The 21,359-nt window shown below is 52.9% G+C and overlaps 1 protein-coding gene across 1 annotated transcript; it reads right to left on the bottom strand.

The window, feature by feature from the left end:
* On the bottom strand, positions 18,330-20,744 carry LOC102176361 (testis-expressed protein 19.1-like). The gene is made up of 3 exons (XM_005694376.3): positions 20,502-20,744; positions 19,760-20,221; positions 18,330-19,357 (listed from the first exon to the last, which is right to left on the bottom strand). The coding sequence occupies exons 2-3, from the start codon at positions 19,961-19,963 to the stop codon at positions 18,908-18,910; spliced, it is 654 nt and encodes a 217-aa protein (XP_005694433.1). The 5' UTR covers positions 19,964-20,221; positions 20,502-20,744; the 3' UTR covers positions 18,330-18,907.

Here is a 21,359-nt window from a genome sequence, read left to right as displayed (position 1 = left end):
TCTGAGAACCCTCCCCCTTCTTGCACCTGCTGCTTGCAACCTCCAGGGGCGGGTGGGGGCCTGTTTCTCTCCACTACCTTCACTATTTAGTCCCAGGGGATGAGGGCCTCCCAGGGGCTCTGGCTCCCTAGGCACTGGGAATGGAAATAGGCTTTCAAATTGCAGATCATTCTCAGTAGGGGGTGGTGAATTGAATTTAGAGATTGCTGCTGCAGCTTAACCAAAAATGAATGGAGAGCATAGAAAGAGGCAGTGCACTGCCCCTCTCCAGGTTTCTTTCTGTTTTAATGAGTGTTTGTGAGTGATAGGGCTGAATGTACATGTGTGCCCCTTGTGAGTGCACACAAGTGCGTATGTGCATGAAAGTGAGTGTGTGTGCACAAGTATGAGAGCCACAGTGTTGGCTTGGACATGAAACTGTTTCACGCCAGACATGGTCCAGGGCAGCAGGGGTTTTGTTCGTATGGGTGGACATCCGAGAGCTTGAGATGCCAACTCTCTATCCCTCCAGACAGGGGCAGAGTCAAGCCTGGAGCTGCCCCACAGAGATGCAGTTCCCTACCAGGTCGAGAAGCCTTTGTCTTTTCCCCTCTTTCAGAGGAGACTCAGAGCTCAGAGTGCAGAGCCTGGGCGCTCAGTGCTCCATCTCCATCAACCCAGCCCCTATTTGAGGGTGATCCTACACCAGGAGCCCCAGCCACCACCCCTCCAGCTCTCACCTGCGACCCGGTAACCGGCTCCTCCACGCCTGCAGCTGCAGCCTGTCTGTGCGCAGGTTTTAGCGGCTGTATTAAACCTGAATGATGATTCCAGGGCGGAGCCAGGAAAGGAGGAGGCGGGAAGGATTCAGAATACGTGCACCTGAGGTCTGATACCCAGGTCCTGTATTCAGGAAGGAAACCTCAAGTTATGGGAAGTCACTCGAGTTTCCCATAAAAGCAGAGACATTACTTTGCCAAGAAAGGTCCTCCTAGTCAAGGCTGTGGTTTTTCCAGTAGTCATGTATGGATGTGAGAGTTGGAACATAAAGAAAGCTGAGTGCAGAAGAATTGATGCTTTTGAACTGTGGTGTTGGAGAAGACTCTTGAAAGTCCCTTGGACTGCAAGGAGATCCAACCAGTCCATCCTAAAAGAGATCAATCCTGGGTGTTCATTGGAGGGACTGATGTGGAAGCTGAAACTCCAATACTTTGGCCACCTGATTTGGAGAGCTGACTCATTTAAAAGACCTTGATGCTGGGAAATGTTGAGGGCAGGAGGAGAAGGGGACGACAGAGGATGAGATGCTTGGATGGCATCACCGACACAGTGGACATGGGTTTGGGTGGACTCCAGGACTTGGTGATGGACAGGTAGGCCTGGCGTACTGCGGTTCATGGGGTCGCAGAGAGTCGGACACGACTGAGCGACTGAACTTAACTGAACTGAACTGAACTCGAATTTCAGGAACTGCCCTGGGTTCAGGGGAAAACACGAGTTTCTTGATAGTGAATTCCTTATTCTATTTTTATTAGACATAGGGCATTCGATGATCATTCTAAAGAAAACGGCGGGTGGCAGTTTTTCAGGAGAGCCAGTTCCTGGAGTTCTCCACTTTCGAGCTCCATCAGAACAATCGGATTGTTCCGGATTGAACAATCGGATTGAATTGTGTGATCTCAATTTGTCAACTAACGATTGGACCCAGGCCACAGCAGTGAAAGTGCAAAATCCATACCATTATAGTACCAGGGAATGACTGTGCTTTAGAAATTTTTAAGTTTTGAAATGTAAGACTAAAATTCTTGACCCATTAATATTTCTCTTTATGATGGAGTCATCCAGAAGCATCATGTTTGCTTTCGGGAATGGCTGCATTTTTCAGACATCTGGTTATTTTGTCCCAAGCTGCCCCAGCCTTCAGTGCTCCTGGGAACTATTTGTCTTCACACTTTATTTTTTGAAAGAATCACATTACCAGTATTAATCCTTCCTCAACCAACACCCAGATATGCCTTTCCCTTCATCTGAATGTTCTTTTATTTTCTTCAAAATAGTATAACATTTTACTTATGGAAGTGCTTATGAACTGGGGTGCTTGTTGCTGCTTCAGGGAAGGTGAGGTAGGTCTGGCTCTGGCCCCGCCCCCGACATTCATTGAGTAACTCAGTCCTGAGGGTGTAACTCCGGCAGTGGTCCCTCAGAGACAGGGAGGACGTGGACTCCGCCAGGCTGGCTGAGCCACGTAGCCCCCACAGGCCCCTGCAGGGTCTCTTATGCTTCCAGGCTGCCCAGACCCTGGTGTGCAGCCCACCGCCGATTGGACGCTCTCCTCTCCTCTCTGGGGAGGAGCCCTGTCAGTGTACCTTGAGGTCACCTTGCTGATGGGGCAACAGGAATAGAGATTCAGTGGTCACAGAAGCCAGGGGGAGGCAGCTCTGCCTGGAAGGGCAAGGGCTCACTAGGTGATTTAAACATGAGAGCACTGTTTTCCCCTGATCATGACAACGTGTTCATTGCCCAGTATTTACAAAAGCTGTTGTTGTTGGGTTGCTAAGTCGTGTCTGACTCTGTGACCCCATGGGCAGCAGCATGCCAGGCTCCCCATCCTTCACTGTCTCCCAGGGTTTGCTGAGATTTGTGTCCATTGAGTCAGTGATGCCGTCCAACCAGCGCATCCTCTGCTGCCTCCTCCTTTTGACTTCCATCTTTCCCAGCATCAGAGTCTTTTCCAGTGAGTCAGCTCTTCCCATCAGGTGGCCGATGTATTGGAGCTTCAGCTCAGCATCAGTCCTTCCAGTGAATATTCAGGGTTGATTTCCTTTAGGATTGGCTGGTTTGATCTCCTTGCTGTCCAAGGGACTCTCAAGAGTCTTCTCCAGCACCACCATTCAAAAGCATCAATTCTTCTGCACTCAGCCTTTTTATGGTCCAACTCTCACATCTGTCCATGACTACTGAGAAAACCATAGCTTTGACTATATGGAACTTTGTCAGCAAGTGATGTCTCTGCTTTTTAACATGCTGTCTAGGTTGGGCACAGCTGTCCTTCCTTCGGAAAGAAGCAAGTGTCTTTTAATTTCATGGCTGCAGTCACGTCCACAGTGATTCTGGAGCCCAAGAACAGAAAATCTGCCATTGCTTCCATTTTTCCCCTTTCTTTGCCATGAGGAGATGGGTTCAGACACTATGATCTTAGTTTTAGGAATGTGTAGTTTTAAGCCAACTTTTCCACTTTCCTCTTTCAGCCTCATCAGGAGGCTCGTTAGTTCCTCTTCACTTTCTGCCATTTAGAGTGGTATCACCTGCATCTATGAGGTTATTGGTATTTCTTCTAAAGTCTTGATTGCAGCTTGTGGTTCATCCAGCCCTGCAATTCGCATGATGTACTCTGCATAGAAGTGAAGTGAGAGGTAAACGGAAAGTAGGTCTCCTGGGATGGTGTCCCTAGAGGGATCCCCTGGTGTGCTCACAAGCGCTGCGGCTTACGTACAGGATGCACAGTGCAGTGAGGGGGTCGGGGGCCCCATCCCTCCATGGCCCTGAGTGAGCCACCGCCTGCCTGCTTTCCTCAGTTAAACACCATCCTGCTACTGTCTCCCTGCCCCTGCACAGGCTTACCAGCCTGCGCTTCCCGCTGGTCCCCAAAGAGCAAGTTCCCCCTTGTTCAAGTGCCTCTGAGCTCAGAGTGGGTGTCCTGCCCCCCGCGGGGCCCAATCGGGTGTTCACCTTGGAAGACAAGTCCTGTGCAACTGTGACGAGCTCCCTGGCATCCGCTGGGGTGTTGCAGGCAAGTCACCGGTGGGGCTACAGGCGCAGGAGCTGGGGATTCCGGACGTGAGTCCGAGAGCCGACTCAGACCTTCCTGGGGGACTGGCCTGGCTATTCTGGGCCCTGGGGGAGCACCCTCGGAAACTGCCAGGGTGCCAGATGACTTGGGGTGTTCAAACCTGCTCCCCACAGAATCCTCACGTGGAAGGTGGTAGGCATCCCTGGCACGGGAACTTCGAGGGCAGGATAAGTCCACTTTTGTGTTGATTGGTTGATTTTGTGTTGTTATTTATTAATTTGTTTAAAGTACTCTGTTCTAACAATGTGAATTCTTTCCCAAATCAACTCTTGTTTATTCAACAAACATTTTTGCAGGGCTGAGTGGGAACCAGTGCCAGGAAGGGTGAGGCTTATGCCCCAATCCCGGGAAATCCCTGGACCAGCAGGCCAGGGAGGGACAGTGCAGTTACAAAAACATACATAAAAGTTAGAGCCCTTCAAAGAGGCTTCCCTTCATCCCACTGAGCCTGAGAGTGGCCCACATGTCCCGGCTTCTGGATCTCTCTTGCCCCAGTCACCCCGCGTGACCTTCAGAGATAGTGGTGGAGTAACTTTCACACACAGAGTCTGCTCTCTCCTTTCGCCCCAATCCTGAGAAATCCCAGAACCAACAGGCCCAGGAGGGACATGCAGTTATGAAACATACATAAAAGTTAGAGCCCTTCAAAGGGGCTTCCCTTCATCCCACTGAGCGTGAAAGTGGCCCAGATGTCCCGGCTTCTGGATCTCTCTTGCCCCAGTCACCCTGCAAACCCCCAGTGAAGGTGGTGGAGGAACCTTCACACACAGAGTCCGCTCTCTCCTTTCAACTTTCCGCCTCCATTCCCAGAATACCCCGAGAATCAGGACCCTTCTCTGGGAACACTCTAACCCCAGACCAACGAGAGCCCAGGATGCGGCTATTCTGATCCCAGTAGACACCCTCCCTCCGTGGGAGTTTCGGAGAGGCATCTCAGAAAGAGCGCTGCGGACAAAGGGAGACTCCTCAGCTGTTCCTGGGGGAGGCAGGAGCTGGGAAAGACCTTCTTCAGGGGCTGCTTGAAATGGTCGTCGAGGGGGTGGGCCTCTGGGGTCTCTCCTGTGGCAGAGAGGGGCCCTGCTCCTGGAAGTGCGGCTGACCTGGAGGAGCCAGTGCTCCTGGGACCACCTGAGAGTCTTCAGGGAAGCAGAGGATCGTGTTGGGGGCCCTCCTGTGACAGTAGGTGCATCAGTTACAGGGTCGATACACAGCTCCTGTGTGTAGACGTGTCTGGTGTGAACTGAGGGGCTGTGGTGAAGTCTGGCACGTGTGACAGTACTGTCGGGGCATCAGCAGAACCAGGCAGCCTAAACCCCCAGCTGTGCAGATAGCATCCTCGCAATTTCCCTTTGAATGCGTACCTACCTGCATGCTAAGGCATTTCAGTGGCGTCTGACTCTTTGCAACCCACTGGAGTGCAGCCCGCCAGGCTCCTCTGTCCATGGGATTTCCCAGGCAAGAATTCTGAAGTGGGTTGTCATGCGATCCTCCAGGAGATCTTCCTGATCCAATCCGGGGATTGAGCCTGCATGTGCTTATAGCTCCTGAATTGGCTGGCACGTACTAGTGCCACCTGGGAAGCCCCTTCCTTTTGAATCCATAGAAACATATACTTCCCGAGAAGCTAGACGAACATAAAATGTCATCAGGAAGTAAGTCTGAGTCTGGGAACTACAGGTTTTTACAGTTTCTTCAACCTGTTTTCCTCCAGAATTCCTACAATGATCCTGTGCTCAAGTAATCAGAGAATACTGTGTTCTTTAAGAAAAAACAACAATTTTTATTAGGTTAGAGAGAGCAAGGTTGAGGGAGAAGGGACAGTAGAATGATCCCCCTTGACTATCTCGGGCTTCCCCAAGGTCCCGGGGCAGTAGGTAGAAGGGCTGGGGCCAGGCTGAAATGCCCACGGGCTCTAAGTGCAAAACCATGGGTCCTTTGAAAGCCATAACCTCCCCCTTCGGACCCATCCCTGGCCTTTCCCAGGGGAGGGCTATGGGACCCTGGTACCACCATGCTGCCTTTCCTGGGTGGAAGGTCAACCCACGACCATCTGGAGAAGAGAGGGAGCTCCCAGGGGCTCCTGGACGGTCACCAAGGCCGAGGGGCCATCCCTGAGTGACTCAGCTGAGGGTTGCAGCCTGCTGGGCTTGACCCTGCACACAAAGAGCAGCAAAGAGTGTCTTGCTCACTCTGCAAAGGTTGGTCCTCTGCGGCCAATGACCCAAGTGCACTTCTGTGTTCAGAAAGGAATTAGCGATGTTAACGGACTCTGTGTATCTGGACAAGCAGACCCTCAGATGATTAGATGGGTGACTCAGGAAGAATTTCAATGACCCCAGCTGCTTGCGTTTTCCCACACAAAGAAAAGCACCGACACCCTTAACTTGAGATATATCTGTTCTTTGTGGCAAGCAGTAGAACCACCTTAGCCCAGATGTATCCTTCACCATCTGTGCATGTGTGCCAAGTCATTTCAGTCGTGTCCAACTCTGCAACCCTATGGCCTGTATCCCTCCAGGCTCCTCTGTCCATGGGATTCCCCAGGCAAGAATACTGGGGTGGGTTGCCACGCCCTCCTCCAGGGGATCTTGCTAACCCAGAGGTGGAACCCAGGTCTCTTGCGGCTCCTGCATTGGGGGGCGGGTCTCTACCTCTACTGCCACCAGGAGAGTCCACCTGCTCTCCTGGCCAGAAGCCCCACGAACTGGCCTCTCCCCTCTCTTGGGACACATTCTCTCACTCCATCATAGCTCTCTCACTGTGTGGTTTTCTTTTAGTCAACTGCATCCCCCCCAAACCTCCCCCAACGCCACCCTGTTCAGAGGCTCCCTCAGCCTTGAGTAGGTGTCAGAAGGTTCAAGGGTCTTCCCACCCTCCTGGCCTGAGAAGACTGGCCCTCAGCTGCAGGACACTCCAGGAGCAAAGATGCCCCTCCTGTCCTCCCACTCCTCACCCCAACCCTGGGGCCGTTCTTTCTTCCTCTGCATCCTCATTTGAACTCTGACCTTCCCTCCTGGTAGAGCATCCTGACCCAGGGCTAGAATATATGGGCCAGAGGCCACCAGGTCTGAGAGTGACTGAGGGTCAAAGTTTAAAATTGGGTTTTCCGCTGGAGGCTGAGGGCACGTGCCCTGGTGACAGGTCCAGGTGCCCAGGCCTCAGCTGGTCAGCACACAGCTGAGGGCTCAGGTCCCCACCTTCCGGAATGTGCCAGAGTCAGCCTGAGGGGGAGGTCCATAGGTTGAGAGCAGAGCCCAGCCACTGCTCAGGCTTCATGGGAACCCCAGGGGACTGTCCACACTGAGGCTAGCCCCCTTGCGTGGGGGTGAGGGAGGGAGAGAGGGTGCAGTTCCCTTCTTCAAGGGATCAGTAATCAAGAGCATTTTGTTCTGACGAGGTCCCTGCTTTCCAGTGGGATGATGGACAGCCATTCTGAACACAGTGGGTTCTCCGTGAGTTCTGCTCAACAGCCATCAGTGTCCCTGGGATGGAGGAACACGTGTTTACAGAGCCAGCCTCCCAGCCCGTCCTCACTTTGGAGGTGGCTGCTGCTGTTTTATTTGCTGAGTTGCGGCCAACTCTTTTACCATCCCATGGAATGTAGGCCATCAGGCTTCTCTGTCCCCGAGATTTCCCAGGCAAGAATACTGGAGTTTTGCCATTCCCTTCTTCAGGGAATCTTCCCCACCCAGGGACCAAACTTGCCTCTCCTGCTGGGTAAAAGACCCTGATGCTGGGAAAATTTGAAGGTGGGAGAAGGGGATGACAGAGGATGAGATGGTTGGATGGCATGACCAACTCAAATGACATGAATTTGAGTAAACTCCGGGAGTTGTTGATGGACAGGAAGTCCTGGAATGTTGCAGTCCATGGGGTTGCAAAGAGTCGGACACGACTGAGCGACTGAACTGAACTGAACTGAACTGATGGGACCAGATGCCATGACCTTAGTCTTTTGAATGTCGTGTTTTAAGCCAGCTTTTTCACTCTCTTTTTCACTTTCATCAAGAGGCTCTTTAGTTCCCGTTCTCTTTCTGCCATAAGGGTGATGTCAACTGCATAGCTGAGATTATTGATATTCATCCTGGCAATCTTGATTCTGGCTTGTGCTTCAACCAGCCCAGCATTTTGCACAATGTACTCTGCATATAAGTTAAATAAGCAGGGTGACACTATACAGCCTTGACATACTCCTTTCCCAATAAGGAACCCATTCGTTGTTTCCTGTCTGGCTCTAACTGGACAGGCCTTCTAGGCAGCTGCTGTCGGGCGGAGAGGGGGTGGAATCCGATTCTGAACTGGGCCCTTTGTTGGCAGGTCTGAGTCAGCATGCCTGGGGTCCTGGTCTGAGGGTCTGCTCACAGTGTGGGAGCCTTGTGTGCCGGTGATCCCCTGTGCACACATGCACCCGCCCTGGTCTCCCCTTGGCTGCCCAGGCCCTCTGTTGGAAGAGTGGCCTCCTGGTGATGGTCTGCGGTGGGGGATCTGTGGATACAGGGCCTCCACTCATACCCTGGGAGCCTGTGCAGGGGGCCTGTGCCACACGGTCATTCAGGGCTCCAGGCAGCCAGCGGCCCCTCCACATGGCGACACCATCAGCAGCGCACTTGGGCCTGCCCTGGCTGCGTGTGTCGCGGTCATGTTGCAGGGCAGGTCACGGAGGGCAGGGAGCACCCTGGGTCACTTTTGCCCCGTGTCTCCTTCCAACCCAGATCTACACCATTTTCCTCAAAACAGAGTTTGACACAGCGTGCATGTATCTTTTTCTTTTTGCCTTTTGTTTAATCTTTACTTAGACAGCTTTGAGACTCTGCAGAGCGACTTGACCTTGGAGCTCAGTGTGGCTGGAGCCCCTCAAGCCACAGGAGTTGCCCCCAAGCACCCGGTGCGGTCCTGCTGGGCTCACCGTGCACTTCCGATAGGCCACCTGCCCCGAGACGGTGGCCACTGCCCTCGGGCTCGACTTGACCCACAGCCGGGCGCTCTCACAAACACGGGCTCACCTATGCTCACATGGTGCAAGCCATGGAGCCACGGCGCTGGGAGTGATCTCTGCTGTCCTGGAGTCAGACAGTGAATAAAGCTCCAAGACAGGTTCAGAGTTAATGACTGTCAGGAGAACTTTAGAGTTTAATTTTAGATTTAAGCATGCTGAATAGGAGAGACCACATCAGATCTCAGGACCGTGCTGGTGTGATCGACCCTGTCTCCTGCCTGTGCGTCTCTGGAGCACCTGGTCACATGTGGCTTTGGTTCCGCAGGTCTGGCCAGCTGCAATGCTGTGTGCTGCTTACCAGCTGTGGCTGCTTCTGGACCACACGGGGGGGAGTGTCCAGGAGCCACGCCACATGCTGGCCCACACCTCACAAACCTGGTGGCCACAGATTTGTCTCAGGTGGGTCAACCCCGCTCCACAGGCAGGCCCTGTGGCCAGCCCGCCCAGGGGCAAAACTTCCCCTGTGGCTGGAGCCCAGAGGGAGAGGGGCCCCAGCTTCAGGGGCTGATCATGGCCAGAGCTCTCTCTGTCCCTCTGCAGGACATGAGTCAGGGAGATCACCGCACAGCGCTGGGCAGATCAAGGCCAGAGACGCCCAAAGACTCGCGCTTTTCTTTCAATAGTGCTAAAGCCTCTGACTTTCTGATTCTTGTTTCCTTTGAGAGGCTTCACGTTGACCTGTCCTCATGGTGGAAAAGTGGGACTTGGGTTTCTATTTCAGTTCTGAGTCCCAGTGGTTGGAGGGATGGAAGATACTGGAGCCTCAGGACACACAAAAGGAAACCAGAGCTGGAGGAACAGGCCCCCACCTGCTGGCCAGGGAAAAGGGGTCATCAGGGCCAAGGCCCCTCCATAAGGTCTCCTGCGATTCCTCAGGCTGTCTGCTGCCACCGTCCTGCCCTGGCCATCAGCCCACAACCTTTCTTCATCTGTCTCTCCTCCTCCAACTCATCCCTCCCTCCCCCGACATCTGATACACTTTCCCTGCCAGGTTTTTTTGTTTTCGTTTTTTTTGAGACATTCCTTTGACCAGTTTCTTTAGGGGAGCCTGGAAAGCACACCTGTCCCCATGGGAGAGGGCATGATGGACCTGTAAGTCGCTGAGCTGCCCTGCAGAGGGCACCAACAGCACAGGTGTGGCAGGGTTTCCAGAGACAGGGAGGCTTTAGGATGAGGGTCTAAAAAAATCCACTGCAATCCATCGTGATACCCTGGGATCACGATACATTGGAAAGTCAGGATCACAGGGAAGAAATGTGGAGCTTGGCAACCTATTGCAAAAGCAGCAAGTTCCTCCTCCTCCTTCAAACACAAGTGTCCAGAATTAGGCAAGCAACTAGCCCGGCCCCTTTTTGCCCTTTCCACCCTGTCTCTCCTGTTTCCTACAGCAGTGGCTTGGAAGCCAAGCCTGGGGGAAGGGGGGGCAGCAATGGCTTTAATTACTGAATGATTCTATTATCTCCTGCACGACATTCCTGGCCATCTCGGTTTTGGTTTCCTAACACCTGAGCAATGTCCTCCCTTGTCTCATTTGCCTGCAGCTTAGATTGGAGACCATGTACATGGTTTAATAGCTTCTTTCTTAGTGGTTTTCCTAATTATAAGACTGTTGCAAAAGGGGAAACATCTTCTAAGACCCACGAATCCTGTATCCCCAAGCCATTGATATAAATGACTTTAAAACTTCGATTACTGAGAGACTGGCATTTAAATTGACAGAGAATTCCTGCGTCGTCTGGGTCTGAGTATGTGAGTACAGTTTAGCCCAAATGTCCTGAGAGTCCAACATCTAGAGTCTTGCTTTCCAAAAAGAAGCAGAATTTGCAGCTTTAACCAAAGGCACTGCGTGGGGTGGCCGGCACAAGGCACGTTTCCTCCTCTCCAGGCAGGCCCCATCCCACCACGGGACAGCGTGTCTCTCTGCCCCATTACGCGGCCTGTTCAAAAGGCTTGGATGTGAAGAGATTCTGTTTTAGGGTGTGACCTCCACACACCAGGTCGATTGCCCAGCCCACTCCCGAGGCACCACTATGGTGACCTCCTTTTTACTGCGGCATAGATGAGCTGGGATACTGACGACTGTGCTTCTAGAAGCTGGAGTGTTCCGAGGACTTGCTCCTACAATTTCTCTTTCTGCAGAATCAGGAAAGAATGAAAAGGAATTGCCACCAAATCCCAAGAAGCAAAGTCCACCCAAAGAGCACACACCAGCCACTGCCTCTACTGAGGTGTTTGAGAAACCACCTTTAAGAATCTTCAGCATCATGATTAGGGCACATGCACCTTCTTAGCCCCTCATGGATCACAGCCCTGTGGTGGTGAAGGGGCTTGTGTAACTCAGTGAAGCTGTGAGTCATGCCACAGGGGGCCACCCAAGAGAGACAGGACACAGTGAAGGGTTCTGACAAAACTGGTCCAGTGGAGGAGAAAATGGCAACTCCTCCCAGTATTCTTGCCATGAGGACCCCTTGAACGGTATGCAAAGGCAAAAAGATATGATACCAAATGAGTGCCCCTCCCCACCCCACCCCCAGATCAGAAGGTGTCCAATATGACACTGGGCAAGAGCAGGACGAGCAGAGGGCAGTTACTAAGAGCTCCAGAAAGAATGAAGACACTGGGCCACAGCGGAAATGACGCTCAGTCGTGGATGTGTCTGGAGGCGACCGGAAAGCTATGGCAGAGAGTGTCATTTTCAGGGCAAGAGGCCCAGGGTGTGAACCAGTCAACGCCAGACCCTGAACAGGCTGCAGAGGTTTCTCCACAAGAGAGTGACCTTTGGCTGAGGATTCAGGGCCTTGGATTCTGACAGGGCACCTTCTGTTTCTCCAGGTCTCAGGGGGCCTGACCAGGCTAGAGCCCAGCTGAGGGGCCGCACCAGCTGTGGGGGCCCTGAGCCCCACCAGTCTGGCATGAACTCGACTCGTTTGAAGTTTCTCAGCACTGGCCTCGCACTGATTCGGGGTAGGATGCCCTGTGGTAAGCATGCATGTGTCATATGCGGCCTGGCGCAGGATGAACCCCAGACAAGCTTGACTGTTCCTGGAGTGTTAGTATAAAGATGAGCTCCAGGACCAATTTGGAAACCACTGCCCACCACAGTATCACTTGCTCCCGGCATTGCAGGGAGTGTTCGTGGGCACCAATGCAGCCAGGACAGTCTGATGAGATTGCAGAGAATCTCAGTTGTCACAGAGAGAGGCAGAACAGTCCTCAAGGATGCTGCCGCATCACATCTGGCTGGGTGACCTCGGAGCCACCCCCTCCCCTCACCATTTTGCTGAAAGTTTTACTTTTGTTTTTGGTTCGAAGGATTCATTAACAAAAGAAACACTTGTCACACAATAAAAAATTTCAATATTTACTAGAAGATTATTTGGCTTAATTTCAATATACAGCCATTAAAAGAAGAGAAATAGAAACAATAGAGAAAAGTAACAGTACATACATCATCACATGGGGCTGACCAACATCTAGACTTAAAGCTGGAAAGTCCCTCAACCACAGCCATATGGAGTCCCAACTGGGAAAAGGTCCGCATCACGCAGGTGAGACTTCAAATTGCACTTTTGGAGGCTCCCGCTTATAATCCCAGGATGCCAGCGGATATCATCATCTGTGGGTGTGCAAAAATGCAGCTCTGGTTTTCCTTTAACTTTTACAATGTTGTTTGTTTCACGTTGTGAGTCACGAGATTTTCCGGACCCCAGGGAGTTGGCCAGAACTCCAGGGGCTCAAGAAAATCCAAGCCCCATTCCCTTTCTTATCCAAAGTGCCACTTGACTTGCTGGTAACAATTTGTGTCTTTGCAAGTAGGCACATAGTCCAGGCAAGATCAGAAGTCAGTCAGAGGCCATCTCTCCAGCCGCTGAAACCTGAACAAGACTTCCTCCATTTTAATTTCCTAACACCGGCCCCTGCCCCTTTGCTGTCGAACCCAGCTCAGTGACATAACACCCTCAACCCCGCACCCCACTCACAGGCTTCTGCATGGCCTGGGTTTCCATCTGCAGGGGAAGGCTGGATGGGCCGCCCCTTTGCCCTTCTTGATGCTCCTCTGTGTCTCTGCTTCACCCAGTCTGTGGACATAGGCTACAGAGGGGGTGATGATGTGACCGCTGTGTGTTTATTATTTGCACAGTAGTTCATGTTCATTTTAGAAGCCTTGGAAAACGCAGATAAGCAGAAAATCCTTCCCCAAAGTGGCCTTGGCCAACATCTGGTTCTCAGTCCTCTAAGTTTGTGGTTCCTGCCTTGGGGTCCAGCCCTCTGCACCTCAGGGTCCTGGGGTTATTAGTCAAGTCTCCAATGACTTTAATTCACTAGACCTGCCCGAGGCAGGAGGGATCTAGGAACGAAGGTACCTGCTCCAAGGCCCTGGGAACAGACCCAACACCAGGGGCGCATGCAGGCACACTCAGACACTGCACACCCGCACTCACACACATGGCCAGCTCACCCTCACAGCAGGTCTGTGGGGCTGGGGTGGCAGCAGAGCTGCCCCGGGGATGGCTTCCACGTGCCCCCAACCCCCAGACTGGGCTCTGCCCGGAGAGAGCAAAGGACCCTGAGGGTGCAGCACCCTGACTCCGCAGACCAGAGAACAGAGGCCAGACAGCTCAGAGTCCGGAGTGCTCGGACGTTTTCAAGGACAGGCTCTTAGTTTCGGTTCTGATGAGAGCCAGGCCGGCACTGCGCTGGGGCTCCTTTCTGGAGGCTGCGGTTTGGGGTGGGGACACACAGGCCATGCAGCCTGAAGTCACCGCCAGGGGGCGCCATCGGGAAACAGTGAGTCAGCACCAGAGAAGCAGGCCTGGGCGCAGAAGCTGCCGCCCCAGGGCTGCGCCCCAGAGTCGTTGGGATCCCCAGGAACCTGAGGGGCCTGCACAGGCCAGCGGGGCAGGGCAAGGGCTCCTGGAAGCCCCCAGTTTCCATAATCCTTCACCACCCAAAGACTTACCGGTGTGATTCAGTCTTGTCTTTATGTGCTGGTTTTGTCTAGTTGTGGTGCCGGGGAAGGGGATATGCCGGGGGCCAGCGTGAGGAATTCCGCCCGTGGCAAAGGTCATGAGGAAGGAGGCTTGATCACGCCATTGCATATGCCAAGCCTCCTTCCTCATGACCTTTGCCACGGGCGGAATTCCTCACGCTGGCCACCGGCACAGTGGGTCTTTAAACAAAAGAGCAACGCACAGCAGGAACTGGGCACCTGAGCAGGGTCCTCGCCATATCTATGCTCCTGCTTCCAGGCGAGGTCCTCATTCGGCCAGGGGTGGGCATATTCTTCCCACATGGAGCTGGGAGCTGAGGCATTAGGTAAAGTAGGAGGCGTGTCTATGCCTCTGTTGGGCAGTTTGTGTGCCTGTCAATGTCCCCTCAGGGCACAGCCGCCTGATATCCCTTCACAGAGTCCTCTCACGGTTCCCCTCAAGTTCCGCACATGGCTGTTCCCTTGATATTCTCACGGCATCTCCTCAGGATGTTCCTTCCTGGCTTCCCTGGATCATGTTTCCTTCCTCGCGGGGTCTCCTCCTTATTACCCCCTCGTGGCGTCCCCTGAGCCTGTTCCCCTCGTAGTGTGCCCAGTGGTTTCCCCCATGGCGTCTCCTCACGAGGTTCCCTTCACGGGTGCCCTCATGGTGTCCTCTCGTGACATCCCCGGATGACGTTCCCCTCATGGTGTCCCCTTGCGGCTTCCTCTCACGCTTCTCCTTTCGGAGTGTCTCCTCTTTGGGTCCCCTCATGATGGCCTTCGGGATGTGCCCTCATGGCGTCCCGCACCGTGTGCAGCAGCGGGGTCGGTGGCGGTGACGAGAGCGGCCCTCCTGCGCCCCGCGGATCCTCCAGCGCAGGCGGGTCCACAGCCCGCGGGCAGGGCCGGCCCGGAGCGGAAGCGGAGTGCGTGCGACCTGCGCCTGCGTCCCGGGCTGCACCTCCCAGCTCATTCTCCGAGCAAGCTTGGGTTTTCTCTGACCTCAAAACAAATAAATTAAACTGAAATAAATCTTAGAGATGGTTTTTAACCGAAAAATGTGTTATTCATGGAGCGCCTCAGCCATTCACTCAGATGAGAGACGGTGACGAGCCCGGTCTCCATGAGGGCAGGCGGCCAGTCACTGAGGCCGCATTGCTATGGTTTGCCCAGAACGTTTAATCCTCAGCATTTTGTCCTAGCCTCCTAGGAAGTGTGTTTTGAAGGAGATGCTATTTTTACAGGGTGGTGAGAGAAAAAGGAAATTCTCCCAGCAGCGTCCCAGGTTTGCGCCTGTGGTGTCTGGCGTGTTTGAGTGAAGGTCTGGGGCTGACGGGCTCTGTGTCCGCGGGGCCGCCTCTCCATTTGACAGGTGGGGCCAGGGTGGGCGGTTTCGCCGGATCAGCATCACTCAGGCCTTTAGGATCAGAGACTTTCCTTAATCCGTGCACCCCAGAAGCGTGAATCCTAAGTCCCCTCGGTGGCCTGGTAGGCAGAGACGGGGTAGCTGGGCCCAGGTCACAGGCCTCAGGCCCTCTCTGTGCCTCACGGGAACCAGGGGAGCCCCAGCCTGGCTCACAGGGCAGCATCCGTTCCTGCAGGTGGGGGCAGGGGGACACGGGAGACCTGAAACCAGCGTGGAAGGTGAGCCTCCCCCAGCCCCTGCGCACTGGGGAGGCGGCGGGCGCCAGTCAGAGGGAATCTGAGCAGAGGCGTGCTGCGGCCTTCCCTCCTTGGGAACCTTCCAGCAGGGGAGCCTGTGGCCCCAACTCCAAGGCACCCTGACTTCCACATGTCTCTAGGCAGCAGGGCGGGGAGCACGGACAGGGCCACGCCCAGGGGCACACTGGGCTGGTGGCAGAGGTAACGGCCTGTGCCGGGGTCCAGCCCTGGTGGATCCAGGATGATTCGAAGGTGGGGACGGAGTCGGCGTCCTAGGAAAAAACTTATTTAATTATAGATATAGAAAGAGATCTAGAGACAGATACTGTAGTAGGAAAATTAGCGGAGAAAAGGAGGCTGAATAACTTGGTTTCCATGGAATACCAATCACCACCTACGTAGGCCACAGGCGTCTTTCCATTCTCCCGAAGGAGAGGAGGCACTGAGGCCTCCCCGGTCCCATCTAAGAAGTCCAGGAAAAATTAGCAGGCTTGGTGAGTACCCACATTCCAGATGGAAATTCAGCCAGAAAATCGGGGAGCAAGAAAGGAGTGACATGGGGGAATCAGTCTTTCCAGAAACTGACTCCATTTCTTTATTTTTGGGTTTGCTTATATACCTTCTGTTACACATCGGGATGAATACCGAGTCACGCCAGGGTCAGCAGTCCTGACCTTTATCAAAATCAGGTGCTTCACATAAATGTATAAAAAAGGTCTTAGGGGTTTTACATCATCTTCTGTTCATGAGACCTGCTGACATTTTACGACCCTTTCTGATAACCAAAAAACTTATTTTTTCCAAGCGTGTTTTTTCTTAAACCAGGCACCACCCTCCAAATAAAGTTGCATTCCTATAGGGTGATGGTGTAGTGAGTTACAATCAAGAAAAGAATTTATTTAACCCAAGGTTAACATGATTAATCTTAAAGGTTAATACTTATTTCTCCTATATGCTAGTTATATTCATTATAAGAGCAGGGAATATGGAGATTTAGCAGCAAACATCAACCCAACAAATGAAAACCCTTTCACCAATGTTCCCCTTAAGATCTATTTAGTCTTAAGATAGTGATAAAGTTACATTTTTACATAGCAAGGACACAGTGATTTATAACAAAGTACAGTGATCTATTAAAAAAGAGAAAATTCATTAACTCAAAAAGTCTAGTATTGCTAACCTTAAAAACTACTATATTTCCTTTTCTATATTCCAAATACATTGATTAATATATTCCCAGGTGCTTAAGGATATGGAGGTCTGGTGGCAATCATTGACTCAACAATGAGAAAAGCCCTGTGCTAATCAAGACTCAAAATACTCCAAACTCTGTGCTGTTTATTGTTGAGAGGTAGTAAACAATCATGTGTGTAGTGGCAGGAGTATGGATAATCCTGTCACACAAGCTAGTCTGTCAGCAGAGAGGTTTGACCTCAGACACCCTTGTCACACCCAGGGCAGGGAATTAGCAGCAATTATTGGCACAACAAATGAAAAAAACCCTTCACCAATATAACTCCTAACCAACCCACTATATGACAATTTCCAACTTCCCAAAGGAATTTGCCTTTAGTAAGTCTAAAACATCTCGCGCCTCTCACGGTCGGGAGGCTGTAAACAATCACATGTGGCTAGACGAATCTGTACAGGTGGGCTAGATAACCTTCAGAGGAGTCCGTAAGTTGAAACACTCTTGTCACGCCCAGGAATTTTTATTGACTTGGAGGTGCACATTTACTTCTTCTCCGAGAGAACCGGTGGGAAACAGCCCCCCATAAAGTCAGAGGTGTAGGCGAGAGCATGAGACAGTAGATAGACTCTGGTTTTGGGGGTAGATGCTCGGGAACAGGGGGTTTCCTGAGGCTTGATCACGCCTTTGCGTATGCCAAGCCTCCTTCCTCATGACCTTTGCCATGGGCGGAGTTCGTCACGATGGCTCCCGGCAGGCCTGACTCTTGCTGGAAGAGACAAGACTGAGCTTTCTGCCAGTGGTGGGAGCAGGGAGCCATCGATGGCAAACAACTCTCAGTGACAGTGCTGACAGGCGCCCAGTCCCTTTCGCCCCCTCACTAGCCACCCGCACCCAGCCTGCAGTGACCCTGCCTGTGTGAGGCACCCATGAGACAAGGGGCGCGAACCCACAGCCATTGTCTTCCTACGTGGGAAGATGGGCACGCTCACCATGAACTTGAGGGCAGGAGGTCTGAAACCAGAACCTTTGCGAGAATAGGTGGCTTTCAGCCATGATGGGGAGATGGACATTTTGATATATCTGGTTTCAGCTGCTAGCTGCCCACATAAACTTTATGAAAGAAAGTAAACAATATTGCTACATTCCATGGAATTAAATACAGTAAACCCAGCTGGTTTGTGTGGCCATGGGATGTGGCTGGGAACCCCAAACACTGGAGGAGGATCAGCCAGATGCAAAGGCATTTTCGAGGGTCACTCTGTGGCTTCCCTGGAGGCTCAGATGGTAAAGAATCCACCCTCAATGCAGGAGACCCGGATTTGATCCCTGAGTTGGGAAGTTCCCCTGGAAATTGGAAAAGGGAATGGCTACCCACTCTAGTATTCTTGCCTGGAAAATCGCATGGACAGAAGAGCCTGGCAGGTTACAGTCATAAGGTTGCAAAGAGTCGGATAGGACAGAGCACACACACACACCTTTGCTTACATCTTTCCCACACAGGGTCGCCCTAGCTTTCCTAACCATCACTAATCTAGAAGCTATAGATTCTTAGCCATCCTGGACAACTGTGCCTCATGAAGTAGGAGTTGCTAGGATTGATTTGTCCCTGAGAGGAACAAGACAAGGAGAAGCAGCAAAGATTTTCTGCAGAAGAGCTCTGAACCACACCTTGTTGCAAACTTGATGACTTTATTTCCTTTAAACTGACACACAAAGAGACAGAAACTAAATAGCCAAACCACATAAAATAGCCCATCTTTGAAACAAGGTCTCTCACACTGCAGAGTCCTCAGTGCTGATAACCGGGTCCTATGGAGCCCACTGAGTAAAGATAAGCACATATCCCTGTGGTCCCGACTCTACCACCGTGTTCCCAACTCTACCACCGTTTTCCCAGGAGTTACACTTCAGACATCCCTCCCCAGGGTAGGGCTGTTACATAGATCGATTGCCTGTTCCCTTCACACATCACACAGCATCCTTTCACCCAGCACATCCCGAATAGCTCAGATTCCTAACTCCATGACATCTGACAGAGAACTTCCCTCCCAGTTATAGGTATTTGTGTCCCTTTTTCCTGATGCTGCAGTGGGCCCCATTTCTCAGTCTCTGGGCCACTCACCATTGTTTCTCTCCAGGCCCAAGACCTCATTCATTGTTAATGGCTACTGGGGCTGTTGTGGAGAGGTCAGTCCTTCCCAGCCTCTGGTGTCCTAGGGAAGCCAGGACAATGGTGATCACATGGACCTCAGTCCCTCAGTTCTGGGACCCTGGGTTGAGGGGCTGGAAATGTGGCAGCTCTCCCAGGGCCAAGGCTCCCACAGCAGCCAGGTTCTCCCCAGGCATTCTGGGCCCACTGGTGCTGGAATCCCCTCCTTGGGCGGAGGACTGTGGCCTAGAGGCTGAGTCCCCCTCCGCTGCCTCCCTCATGGCCCAGGGTGAGAAAGAGAGGATGGTGAGTCCCCTCTTAAGCAGGACCGAGTCCGCAGATAAAAGATCTACATTCTGCTCCAAAGACGAGGATTCCAGAATGCTTAGCTTCCAGTGGTGCAGGTCTTGCATCTGGGGTACATCTTGGAGTCTCACCACCCACCACTCATCAGGCTCCAGCAGCAGTTTCCAACACTGGCCTGGGGTCCTCCAGGCCCTTCTTGGCTTCATCTTCTGGAGGTAGATGACATCACAGCAGCCCACCAGGGAGAGGACCTGCAGGTCCAGTAACCAGGCCTTAGTCTCAGCAGGGTCCGTGTTTTGGGTGGTGCCCAGCTCCAGTACCATGGGCTCCCCCAGGGGCAGGTCCACTTTGAAAAACCCCCGCCATGGAGGAAGGGGGCTTGGCCAGTGGGAGCAGGTAGGGAGTCCCTCAAGTCTCCAGGGAAGGCCCTGGGTCCAGTCAGCATCTTCAGCACCCAGGCCCAAAGGTACCGCATCCTGAGGCTGCAGCTCGGTGGGCACAGTGTGATTGTGCAAGCCCACATCTTCTGACTCCACAGGGCCTGATGCCAGGGTGCCTGACCCCCAGCCCACAGCCCCGCCCTGTGCAGGCTGCCCTTGGCCCTGCCCCCAACTTGGCCCCATCCCCGGGGATGACCCCTGCTCAGACCACACCTCGGAATCGTCCATCAGCTCAGAGTCCCAGTCTTCATCTTCCCAGTCTTCTGACTCCAGCATCCGTTTAAAGTCCAGAAAGGCAACCTTGAAACAAGCGAAGCAGAGCTTTATCTGGCTGCCATGTTGAAGCTGGTACAACCAGGACACATAGAGGTAGGACAGGCCCTCCGCCACATACCGCTTGCTGACTGGAGGGCACATGGCCAAGCGGCCTGCCTCCTGAGAGAGAGACAGCAGGAGCAGGGGTGGCTGTGATCTTAGGGGGTCTGGCCCACAGGTAGGGGCACAGTAAGGTGCAAGGGGCAGGGAGGAGGGGCAAGAGAACAGGGAGGAGAAAGATGAGGATCACCAGGAGAAGAATTTGGGATGGCGGTAGATGAACTGGGTCAAAATAGAGGTTGGAAGGGAAGAAACTCTGGAATTAACTTCAGCTGATGCAAGCGTTCTGTCCTCTGGGAGCTGCAAAGAAAAGCAGTGAGGTTAGGGGCCCCCCCTAACCTCAGGGGAGGTTAGGGCAGGCAGGTGGGAGCAGGTGCCCTGCAGGGAGGAGCAGGGCACAGGGGCCCTTGGGCTGACACCCAGCCCTTTTACCCTGTCTCTGCTCAGTTTAGCTGACCTGGGGCCTGAGGAACACACAGCCTCCTCTCACCACGCCCCCCATCCCCCCATCTCAGGAATCCTGTTGCCCCAGCAGCCTCACCTGGGGGAAACTAAGGGAACCTGACAGAACCTGACTTACCCTGAGACAACCTGAGAGAATCTGTCAGAACCTGAAGGAACTTATCAGAATCTAACCAAATGGTTAACCTGACTTAACCAGATGGAGCGTAACAGAACCACCGGCACCTGAGCTGGCCCGTCTGGCCCGGGGCCACACTGGAACCTGGGGCTTTTCAGCCTCCAAGCCCCACACTCTGCCAGCCTGTAGGCCCCAGACACACTTCTTATTCCAAAGGGCTCTCACCCTCCCTGGTGGCTCCCTCCTGTGGGTAACCCTGAGGGGAAAGGAGGGATCAGAGCCAGCCTGAGCATTTAAAGGGCCATTCCCCATGGTGCTCTGGGCTCATTTGCCTATTTCCCATGAGCCTCAGCCCACCAGGAAATAAAACTGCTGAGTCATCCTCCCTCCCCACCCCCATCCCAGATGAGTCTGCACAGCCTCCAGGCAGAGCAGTCTTATTCCCCTAACCCTGTCCCCAAGGCGATTATGTCTGTGACGTTCTCTCCTAGAGGGTGAGAAGACTATCCCCATCACTCTCAATCCACAGGTTTCTGAAATTGTGCAGGTGAGCGTCTCCCTCATGGTCACTGTCCCATCCCAGGTCCTGGGCGACCTGCTTGGTCAAGGGCCCTGTCCTTCAGTGGTTGAAATGGATTTCTCCTTGGTTAATTTTTTTTTTTTTAATGAATATCAGAAACTGATTACCAATTATTTACGTTTTAAGCACTGAGAAATGGAATATTTTCTGGCATATCAATAAACAAGAATGTCACTGCCATCAGTGGATTGCAGCCCTCTGATATGAGCCAGTGAACCCTGAGGGAACTCAGGAAGGAGAATACCTGCCATCTAGACTGTAGCCAGCTCCCTACCAGT

Source organism: Capra hircus, chromosome 19, assembly GCF_001704415.2.
Source record: "Capra hircus breed San Clemente chromosome 19, ASM170441v1, whole genome shotgun sequence".
Classification (NCBI taxonomy): Eukaryota; Metazoa; Chordata; class Mammalia; order Artiodactyla; family Bovidae; genus Capra; species Capra hircus.
This window is presented reverse-complemented; position numbering and strand designations above follow the sequence as displayed.

Bases quoted from the DNA above. Each gene is read 5' to 3' on its own strand.
- LOC102176361 (XM_005694376.3), bottom strand. From the start codon at position 19,963: ATGTGCCCTCCAGTCAGCAAGCGGTATGTGGCGGAGGGCCTGTCCTAC. The intron at 19,358-19,759 runs GTGTGGTCTGAG...CTGGACCTGCAG, and splicing joins AGCTGATGGACGATTCCGAG to GTCCTCTCCCTGGTGGGCTG.